This window comes from Oncorhynchus clarkii, chromosome 21 (assembly GCF_045791955.1).
Source record: "Oncorhynchus clarkii lewisi isolate Uvic-CL-2024 chromosome 21, UVic_Ocla_1.0, whole genome shotgun sequence".
Taxonomy (NCBI): Eukaryota; Metazoa; Chordata; class Actinopteri; order Salmoniformes; family Salmonidae; genus Oncorhynchus; species Oncorhynchus clarkii.
The window spans coordinates 35,244,862-35,256,364 of NC_092167.1; the positions used below are offsets into that span (position 1 = coordinate 35,244,862).

General features: G+C 39.2%; 1 protein-coding gene across 1 annotated transcript in view; it reads left to right on the top strand.

Annotated features, from left to right (window-relative positions):
* Window positions 1-6,593: 6,593 nt before the first annotated feature.
* The window catches only part of LOC139379438 (spermidine/spermine N1-acetyltransferase family member 2a, tandem duplicate 1), a 9,122-nt gene continuing 4,212 nt past the window's right edge, over window positions 6,594-11,503 (top strand). The window contains exons 1-5 of the mRNA XM_071122249.1: window positions 6,594-6,815; window positions 7,670-7,721; window positions 8,278-8,361; window positions 9,357-9,458; window positions 11,107-11,147. Coding sequence (XP_070978350.1) covers window positions 6,753-6,815; window positions 7,670-7,721; window positions 8,278-8,361; window positions 9,357-9,458; window positions 11,107-11,147 — 342 coding nt within the window. The 5' untranslated portion in view covers window positions 6,594-6,752. The remainder of the gene's footprint in view (window positions 6,816-7,669; window positions 7,722-8,277; window positions 8,362-9,356; window positions 9,459-11,106; window positions 11,148-11,503) is intronic.

An 11,503-nucleotide genomic window follows, 5' to 3' on the forward strand; every position in this document is an offset into this window, starting at 1 on the left:
ACAACAATTTGAAATGCATTCTAGGTGAAGCTGGTTGAGAGAATGCCAAGAATGTGTAAAGCTGTCATCAAGGCAAAGGTTGGCTACTTTAAAGAATATAAAATATAACATATATTTTGATTTGGTTAACACTTTTTTGGTCACTACATGATTCCACATGTGTTATTTCATCGTTTTGAGCTCTTCAATATTATTTTACAATTTAGAAAATAGTAAAAATAAAGAACAAAGAATGAGTAGGTGTGTCCAAACTTTTGACTTGTACTGTATATAAGCAAAACGCCTATAACAATTGAGATGTACAAACTATGGCATAAGTGAATGAGGCGATCTATAATTTAGATTAAGACATTAATGAGCGAGCTAAGACGGACATAGTCAATATAACTATTTGTTCAGCACTTTTGAAATGTACAGCGACAGAATTCAGAACATGGGCCATTCTTTGTGTTCTCCCTATACACCAAGTCAGAACTGTAAGATAAATAAAGGGGGTATGTAAGCAGACAATGAAAGCTCTATTACAATATTCGATGCTGACCTTTCTCTAAAACAGGCTATAGGCTACATGTGCACCACAAAGTCAGAACAGTAGGCTAAATTATAAGAGGGATAGGTATCAAATTATTAGGGTGAGGCACATGGGCTACTAACAGCTTACAATACAACATACACTTAGTATTACTTTCTTAGCTACAGTATACATAACTCCTTGGCATATTACATAATTTATGCAACAGCATACAAGACATTTTTGGAATTGTTGTTGTTGTGCTGTGCTTACTTGAACAGGAAGGTGGCGCGGATATCCTGGCATTCCCTGGATTCATGGTGCTTTCAAGACAACTGGGAACTTTAGAGAAAAAAACAATATTGCATCATGACGTCAGCGATCTTCAGGTCGGAGCTCTAGAAAGAGGCCAGAGTTCCTGATTTGGAATTCCGAGTTGGATAACTGTTCAAAACAGTCGGAGCTCGTTTTTTTCAAAGTTCCCAGTAGTCTTGAACTCAATGAAGTCTAAGATTTCCCAGTTCCAAGTTTCTAGTTGTTTTGAACGTGGCAGAAGTCATGCTGGATTGGCAGTATGGCCAATGCATTCAACCTTTTCTGGCCCATGAAGTTGCGTGTGAATATTTATCATTTTAAACTTGGAAAAGAGATCTTTAAACCCAGATTTGGACCACACACCCTCTCCACGGAATAGAGGACAGGGGAAGCAAAATAGTGATTGCTTTGCAACGCTTGATATTTTCCGCTGGCTGCCCCTCCACCACAGGAAGCATTGAGCTAGGCTGAAAAACCTGCATTTTGGAACTGCCTTATTCAAGAAAGCAAAAAAGAGACCATGATTTTAACTCAATAAAAATGTTTTACATTGTTTGCAAACTGATATGTGACAGGTATTAATGTCAAAATAACATGAAAAACAGGCTAAAAAAACAATAATAATAAAATAAAAATTGTATATTTTAGCTAAACAGTTGGGGCTCAAAAATCTAATCTAATCAAATTAAATCAAATCAAATGTTATTGGTCAAATATACATATTTAGCAGATGTTATTGTGGGTGTAGTGAAGTACTTGTGTTCCTAGCTCCAACAGTGCGGTAGTATCTGACAATTCACAACAATAAACACAAATCTAAAAGTAAAAGAATGGAATTAAGAAATGTATGAATATTAGGATGAGCAATTTCGGAGTGGCATTGACCAAAATACAGTAGCATACAGTTTATATACAGTTGAAGTTGGAAGTTTATATACACCTTAGCCAAATCCATTTAAACTCAAAATACAGTAGCATACAGTTTATATACAGTTGAAGTTGGAAGTTTATATACACCTTAGCCAAATCCATTTAAACTCAGTTTTTCACAATCCCTGACATTTAATCCTAGTAAAAATGCCCTGTTTTAGGTCAGTTAGGATCACGACTTAATTTTAAGAATGTGAAATGTCAGAATAATAGTAGAGAGAATAATTTATTTCAGCTTTTATTTCTTTCATCACATTCCCAGTGGGTCAGAAGTGTACATACGCTCAATTATTATTTGGTAGTATTGCCTTTAAATTGTTGAACTTGGGTCAAACATTTCATGTAGTCTTCCACAAGCTTCCCACAATAAGTTGGGTGAATTTTGGCCCATTCGTCCTGACAGAGCTAGTGTAACTTAGTCAGGTTTGAAGGCATCCTTGCTCGCACATGCTTTTTCAGTTCTGCCCACAAATGTTCTATAGGATTGAGGTCAGGGCTTTGTGATGCCTTTGTTGCCTACTACTTTGTTGCCCTTAAGCCATTTTGCCACAACTTTGGAAGTATGCTTGGGGTCATTGTCCATTTGGAAGACCCATTTGCGACCAAGCTATAACTGATGTCTTGAGATGTTGCTTCAATATATCCACATAATTTTCCTGCCTCATGATGCCATATATTTTGTGAAGTGTACCAGTCCCTCCTGCAACAAAGCACCCCCACAACATGATGCTGCCACCCCCGTGCTTCAAGGTTGGGAGGGTGTTCTTCGTCTTGCAAGCCTCCCCCTTTTTCCTCCAAACAGTTCTAATTTAGTTTCATCAGACCTGAGGACATTTCTCCAAAAAGTATGGTCTTTGTCCCCATGTGCAGTTGCAAACCGTTGTCTGGCTTTTTAGTCGTTTTACTGTGGATATAGATACTTTTGTACCTGTTTCCTCCAGCATCTTCACAAGGTCCTTTGCTGTTGTTCTGGGATTGATTTTCTCTTTTCGCACCAAAGTACGCTCATCTCTAGAAGACAGAACGCGTCTCCTTCCGGAGCAGTATGACGGTTGCATGGTCCCATGGTGTTTATACTTGTGTACTATTTTTTGTACAGATGAACGTGGTACCTTCAGGCGTTTGAAAATTGCTCCCAAGGATGAACTAGACTTGTGGAGGTCTACAATTGTTTTTCTCAGGTCGGCTGATTTCTTTTGATTTTCCCATGATGTCAAGCAAAGAGGCACTGAGTTTGAAGGTAGGCCTTGAAATGCATCCACAGGTACACCTCCAATTGACTCAAATGATGTCAATTAGCCTATCAGAAGCTTCTAAAGCCATGACATCATTTTCTGGAATTTTCCAAGCTGTTTAAAGGCACAGTCAACTTAGTGTATGTAAACTTCTGATTTACTGGAATTGTGATGCAGTGAATTATAAGGTTGGCTACTTTAAAGAATATAAAATATAACATATATTTTGATTTGGTTAACACTTTTTTGGTCACTACATGATTCCACATGTGTTATTTCATCGTTTTGAGCTCTTCAATATTATTTTACAATTTAGAAAATAGTAAAAATAAAGAACAAAGAATGAGTAGGTGTGTCCAAACTTTTGACTTGTACTGTATATAAGCAAAACGCCTATAACAATTGAGATGTACAAACTATGGCATAAGTGAATGAGGCGATCTATAATTTAGATTAAGACATTAATGAGCGAGCTAAGACGGACATAGTCAATATAACTATTTGTTCAGCACTTTTGAAATGTACAGCGACAGAATTCAGAACATGGGCCATTCTTTGTGTTCTCCCTATACACCAAGTCAGAACTGTAAGATAAATAAAGGGGGTATGTAAGCAGACAATGAAAGCTCTATTACAATATTCGATGCTGACCTTTCTCTAAAACAGGCTATAGGCTACATGTGCACCACAAAGTCAGAACAGTAGGCTAAATTATAAGAGGGATAGGTATCAAATTATTAGGGTGAGGCACATGGGCTACTAACAGCTTACAATACAACATACACTTAGTATTACTTTCTTAGCTACAGTATACATAACTCCTTGGCATATTACATAATTTATGCAACAGCATACAAGACATTTTTGGAATTGTTGTTGTTGTGCTGTGCTTACTTGAACAGGAAGGTGGCGCGGATATCCTGGCATTCCCTGGATTCATGGTGCTTTCAAGACAACTGGGAACTTTAGAGAAAAAAACAATATTGCATCATGACGTCAGCGATCTTCAGGTCGGAGCTCTAGAAAGAGGCCAGAGTTCCTGATTTGGAATTCCGAGTTGGATAACTGTTCAAAACAGTCGGAGCTCGTTTTTTTCAAAGTTCCCAGTAGTCTTGAACTCAATGAAGTCTAAGATTTCCCAGTTCCAAGTTTCTAGTTGTTTTGAACGTGGCAGAAGTCATGCTGGATTGGCAGTATGGCCAATGCATTCAACCTTTTCTGGCCCATGAAGTTGCGTGTGAATATTTATCATTTTAAACTTGGAAAAGAGATCTTTAAACCCAGATTTGGACCACACACCCTCTCCACGGAATAGAGGACAGGGGAAGCAAAATAGTGATTGCTTTGCAACGCTTGATATTTTCCGCTGGCTGCCCCTCCACCACAGGAAGCATTGAGCTAGGCTGAAAAACCTGCATTTTGGAACTGCCTTATTCAAGAAAGCAAAAAAGAGACCATGATTTTAACTCAATAAAAATGTTTTACATTGTTTGCAAACTGATATGTGACAGGTATTAATGTCAAAATAACATGAAAAACAGGCTAAAAAAACAATAATAATAAAATAAAAATTGTATATTTTAAAAATGCATCCACAGGTACACCTCCAATTGACTCAAATGATGTCAATTAGCCTATCAGAAGCTTCTAAAGCCATGACATCATTTTCTGGAATTTTCCAAGCTGTTTAAAGGCACAGTCAACTTAGTGTATGTAAACTTCTGATTTACTGGAATTGTGATGCAGTGAATTATAAGTGATGAAATAATCTGTCTGTAAACAATTGTTGGAAAAATGACTTGTGTCATGCAAAAAGTAGATGTCCTAACCGACTTGCCAAAACTATAGTTTGTAAACAAGAAATTTGTGGAGTTGTTGAAAAATAAGTTTTAATGACTCCAACCTAAGTGTATGTAAACTTCCAACTTCAACTCTATATGCCCCACCTGCCTAGAAGGCCAGCATCCCGAGTCAACTCTTCACTGTTGACGTTGAGACTGGTGTTTTGCCAGTTGAGGACTTGTGAGGCGTCAGTTTGCTCTGTTCTGCGAAGGGAGTAGTACATCTTCAAGAGATCTTCAATTTCTTGACAAATACTTGCATGGAATAGCCTTCATTTCTCAGACAATAATAGACTGACGAGTTTCAGAAGAAAGTTATTTGTTTCTGGACATTTTGAGCCTGTAATCAAACCCACAAATGCTGATGCTCCAGATACTCTAGTCTAAAGAACGTCAGTTTTATTCCTTCTTTAATCAGAACAACAGTTTTCAGCTGTGCTAACATAATTGCAGAAGGGTTTTCTAATGATCAATTAGCGTTTTAAAATAATAAACTTGGATTAGCTAAAACAACGTGCTATTGGAACACAGGAGTGATGGTTGCTGATAATGGGCCTCTGTACGCCTATGTAGATATTCCATTAAAAATCTGCCGTTTCCAGCTACAATAGTAATTTACAACATTCACAATGTCTACACTGTATTTCTGATCAATTTGATGTTATTTTAATGGACAAAAAAATTGCTTTTCTTTCAAAAACAAGGACATTTCTAAGTGATCCCAAATCTTTGAATGGTAGTGTATGCTGCTGCTACTGTTGATTATATGTCACTTCATTCCTAGTTATACAGTATTTACATATCTACCTCAATTACATAGTACCCCTGATACCTCGTTTATATAGCCAATTTATCGTTACTCGTTGTGTATTTATAATTACGTGTTTTACTTTTCTATTATTTCTCTATTTTCTTTCACTCTGCATTGCTGGGAAGGGCTTGTAAGTAAGCATTTCACTGTTAAACTACACCTGTAGTTAACAAAGCATGTGACGAATGAAATGTGATTTGATTTGGCATTACACACATATTTCAAAATGCAAAATGTAATGGATGTCTCAGCAGATGTGCAAAGAATTTTAAACCGGGCTGAGAGAGCAGTGTTTATGAGACAATAGCGGATCCCCAAGGGTTATCTACGAAAAGCTGACACAAACATGTAACATGTTTTGCTCTATGACGCTCACAAGTTGTTAGAAGCGAAGGGGTCCTTCTACATAGGAGATCATAGGAAATCCAAGGACATAGTGCCAATAACATTGTAATAAACTCACATAGTTGCTGTCACAAACTCCAAACTCCACACAGTTGTCCCTAGCTAATTGTATATTCATTTCCCACTGAGAAAACAATTTCTGTACTTACAGCATTCACATAAATTCATTTTTATAAGGTTTCTGCTTTTTCAGACCGTTTGTCAATAAAAGTCATAAATGCAACTGTTTATGTCAAATTGTTTTGTGTTGTACTTGTATCCCTGGTTGTCCTGAAAATAAAATTGTTAGGCTAAATATAAGGTCTGGACATACAGATAATTGAAAGTCAGATAAATGAAAATATGATTTTTGCTGGGGCCTCGGGGCTGATAGGGTTAAAACTGCAACGATGTTCCTCACTGTAGGCAATTACTTTGTCCATGTTCTTCCAATTCGTGCTTTTTGTGTTCGAAATTAATATTATGTAGGCCCAGTATAATTTCGAGGTCCACTGATGCTACTCGGGTTGACTGCGTTTCCTGAAGAGTTCCCACGGTCGCCACCTACGCACGGAGGGCGCTATTAAATTATTAACAGCCTAGACTTTACGGTTGTGATGTAAAAGCGAGTTTATCACGTTCCTGCACTTTTCCGGATTACTGTACCTTGGTCTGACCTCTGTCTGTCTTTTAATATTCTACATCCTTGATATATATTTCATAATATGGATTTCTCCATTCGTGCTTCTACACTAGAAGACTGCAAAGATATCGCGCGGATGATTTTGGTGAGCTGCCACAAATGCGCGTGTGCATGGCCGCCCCACACGTGCTTGGAATTTGGAGACATTAATGATATATTTGCATAGAAATATTACGTCAGTATCCACAATACATAGATCGCTGCTCCTCATCATGAGAAATAAAATAATTTGTTTGCAGCAACTGTTAGGCTACATTGTATCCATTATTTGTCTGGCAAAACAAAATAGTCTTATTCGATATCCTACAGTAGCCATATTTGTACAGTTATTTTTTATACAAATGTTTTTTTCAAACCTGGCCCCGTTATGTTGCCAAACGTTGTCGAACGTTGGACCAAATGCCATAAATGGAGCCAACGTGGTTCCTTGGTCTATATATCGGGGAGAGGAATGTTTGTTCTATATTATGTATTTCTACCGGAACCTTCCAAAACGTGTCCTGGGGTCTATTCATTAGTCAGATTCTGTTGCAACACGTTTGGTCTGTTGTAAAACTTTTTACAAAGGCAAACGTTTACTCCAAACGGCAAAACGTTTTGCAACAAAAAAACGTGTCCCTAGTGTGAGAGAGTCTTTTATAAACTGGGTGATTCGAGTCCTGAATGCTGATTGGCTGACAGCCGTGGGATAACCCGTATACCAAGGTTTACTGCTCTGGTTGTAACCAGTTTATAATAGCAATAAGGCACCTCGGGGTTGTGGTATATGGACAATATACCACGGCTAAGGCCTGTATCCAGGCACTCCCTTGTGCCCTATTAAGAATACAAGCCTTATATGATAGTCTCAGTGCTAAATCAAAGTTATGTTTGGAATCAATAACACTAATGCCATTTTGTTAGGCCTAATGTGTATTTTATGTCCTCATGTGTCCTCAGGAACTGGCTGAATACGAGAAGGTATTGGACCAAGTGAAAGTTACACAGAAAGGTAGATTAATCCATTCCAGCTATTTAAAAAAATCCCTATTTAATTTTTTGTAATTTAAATGCCATATTTTAACATACTTTTTCTTTCACTCAATGATGAGTTTACACTCTTCGAAAAAAGGTTCTTTGGCTGCCCCCATAGGAGAACCCTTTAAAGTACCCCTTTTTGGTTCCAGGTAGAATCCTTTTGGGTTCTATTTAGAATCCTTTCAGCAGAAGGTTCTACATGGAACCCCAAAAAGTTCTACCTGGAACCAAAAGGGGTTCTATCTAGAACCAAAAAGGGTTCTTTGGCTGCCCCCATAGGAGAACCCTTTAAAGTACCCCTTTTTGGTTCCAGGTAGAATCCTTTTAGGTTCTATTTAGAATCCTTTCAGCAGAAGGTTCTACATGGAACCCCAAAAAGTTCTACCTGGAACCAAAAGGGGTTCTATCTAGAACCAAAAAGTGTTCTCCTATGGGGACAGCTGCAGAATCCTTTTGGAATCCTTTTTTTCTTCGAGTGTAGATCACTTTAACCCTTTCTGTTCTGTATCTTTGTCATCTCTCCCATCCAGATTTGGAGCAGGATGGGTTCATTAAAAACCCATTCTTTCATGGTATCGTCGCAGAAGTACCCGAACAACACAGGACCAAAGAGGGTGAGAGAAGAACTAACCATAGACACAGTTTCTATGTGCTGACATGACCAGGGTTGCGGTCAATTCCCTTTGAACTCCATCAATTCAGAAAGTGACTGGTAATTCAATTAATGTCTTCAAAAAGAGATTGGAGATAAATTATACTTTAAATTCATGAATTGAATTTCAAATTATTTACGAAACCGAAATAGAATGGGTCGCCACAATGCTGTTTTTTGATTGATCCCAATTCAGAAACCATGTTTCATGAACTTCCATGATTTCAGATATATTATAACATCTTCTCCATCTACCCTCCCCATCATAGTAACCAGGCTGGCTCCATATGTTAATTAGCTCTCTTTTTGTTACCTAACCATCCTCTGTCAGGGCTGACTATGCTGCTCTCTCTCTGCCCACTCATCATCTAAGGGGCTTGACATCATTTTTTTTATGAAGCCACCAGAACAAGAACATTATGCATTCCAACAGCTGCCAGACTCTTTCCCTTCCATAACACGTCTCTTTTTACACATTCAGAACAGAAGCTGCCTGCCTGGCCACCTGGTTGATTTCATTAACAGACACCTCTTCACATCTATTGCTGTGTGTGTGTGTGTGTGTGTGTGTGTGTGTGTGTGTGTGTGTGTGTGTGTGTGTGTGTGTGTGTGTGTGTGTGTGTGTGTGTGCCTGCGCACGTACCTACGCCTGGGGAGAGGTTTTTAGTTCTTCTGTGAGTGTGTGTCTGTTTGTTTGTGAGTGAGTTTTAAGTGTGTGTGGACATGTTTTTCTGTGTGTTCAGTATTACAGTATGTCCTGACACATAGACTTGACCTTAGTGTCTGCCTGCTTGCTTACCAGCAGATGGGCAGCATGTGTGCGTTTGTGTCTGCCTGTCTGTCCGCAAGCATGAGCAGCATGTATAAATGTATGTGTGTTTTAAGGGTGTGCGCAGTCAATATGATATATATTATTATTGATATTATTGACCTTGATACCTGTGTGTTTGTTTGCAGGCCATGCCAAGGTGGGCTACGCACTTTACTTTTATACCTACAGCTCGTGGAAAGGACGGGCCCTCTACATGGAGGACCTGTATGTGATGCCTGATTTCAGAGGTTAGACAGCTACTTAAGGGCCCGTCTTCACAAAGCGTCTCAGAGTAGTAGTGCTGATCTAGGATCAGCCCTCCCCACCAACCCCTTTAATCATCATGATTTAAAAACGTGTTCTAGATCAGTACTCCTACTCTGAGATGCTTTGTGAATATGGGCCTTGGTCTTGACCAGTTTTGTTTTAATCAAACAAGAGAGGAGGATTCAGAATATACAGTGCCTTTGGAAAGTAATCAGACCCCTTGACCTTTCCCACATTTTGTTACGTTACAGCCTTTTTCCTCATCAATCTACTCACAATACCCCATAATGACAAAGTTAAAACAGGTTTGTTAGGGAGGTGATCAAGAACCCAATGGTCACTCTGACAGAACTCAAGAGTTCCTCTGTGGAGATGGGAAAACCTTCCGAAAGGACAACCATCTCTGCAGTACTCTTCAGTAAAAGGCACACTTCCAGACTGAAGCGACTCCTCAGTAAAAGGCACATGACAGCCCGCTTGGAGTTTGCCAAAAGGCACCTAAAGGACTCTCAGTCCATGAGAGACGAGATTCTCTGGTCTGAATGCCAAGCGTCACGTCTAGAGGAAACCTGGCACCATTCCTACAGTGAAGCATGGTGGTTGCAGGAGCATACTGTGGGGATGTTTTTCAGCGACAGGGACTGGGAGACTAGTCAGGATCGAAGGAAAGATGAACGGAGCAAAGTACAGAGAGATCCTTGATGAAAACTTACTCGAGAACCCTCAGGACCTCAGACTGGGGTGAAGGTTCACCTTCCAACAGGACAACGACTCTAAACACACAGCCAAGACAACGCAGGAGTGGCTTCGGGAGAAGTCTCTGAATGTCCTTGAGTGGCCCAGCCAGAGCCCGGACTTGAACCCGATCGAACATCTCTGAAGAGACCTGCAAATAGCTGTGCAGCAACGCTCCCCATCCAACCTGACAAAGCTTGAGAGGATCTACAGAGAAGAATGGGAGAAACTCCCCAAATACAGGTGTGTCAAGCTTGTAGCGTCAGACCCAAGAAGACTCAAGGCTGTAATTGCTGCCGAAGGTGCTTCAACAAAGTACAGAGTAAAGGGTCTGAATACTTACTGTATGTAAAAGTGATATTTCAGTTTTTTAATTTTTTATTTTAAATTTGCAAACTTTTCTAAAAACATGTTTTTGCTTTGTCATTAAGGGGTATAGTGTGTAGATTGATGAGGGGGAAAAAACGAATGAATCCATTTCAGAATAAGGCTGTAACAACAAAATGTGGAAAAGGTCAAAGGGTCTGAAACCTTTCCGAATGCACTGTACGTGGAGGTCTTGCAATTCACCTATCCTGCTGTCAACTTCCTGTACATCTGTTAAACTAGTGTGACGCAACATTTGCCTGATCCACTAAGCGATTGCACAGTTTGCACCTGTTTCTCTCCCATTTCCACCAGTGTACAACAAAACAAATTCTAAAAGTAGAACTCGCCTCGCACCCAAATAAATGAGTCTAGATGGTCTCCAGGAACAATATTTGTCAAACAGAAAAATGTGGACCGCACATTGATTTGTATTTTGCTTAATCAGTTCATTTATACCAGCCGCATTAAGCCGATAAATAACCCTACGTTTCATATCTCATGCATGTCTCTCTTTTGGCATCACAGGTAAAGGTATCGGGAAGGCACTGATGAGCAAAGTAGCTCAGGTGGGTGATGCTGCCCTGTTACTCAACTTTGCCATATAATTAAACCCTCTGGCTGGGGTGTAATTGATATGTGTATGAACCTTTGCACACGTGTGTTTGTGCATAATGTGAATATGTACAGTTAAAGTCAGAGGTTGACATACACTTTAGCCAAATACATTTGAACTTAGTTTTTCACTATTCCTGACATTTAATCCTAGTAAAAATTCCCTGTCTTAGGTCAGTTAGAATCACCACTGGATTGTAAGAATGTGTCTTTTATTTATTTATCCTTTATTTAACTAGGCAAATCATTTAAGAACAAATTCTTATTTTCAATGACGGCCTAGGAACAGTGGGTTAACTGCCTGTTCAGG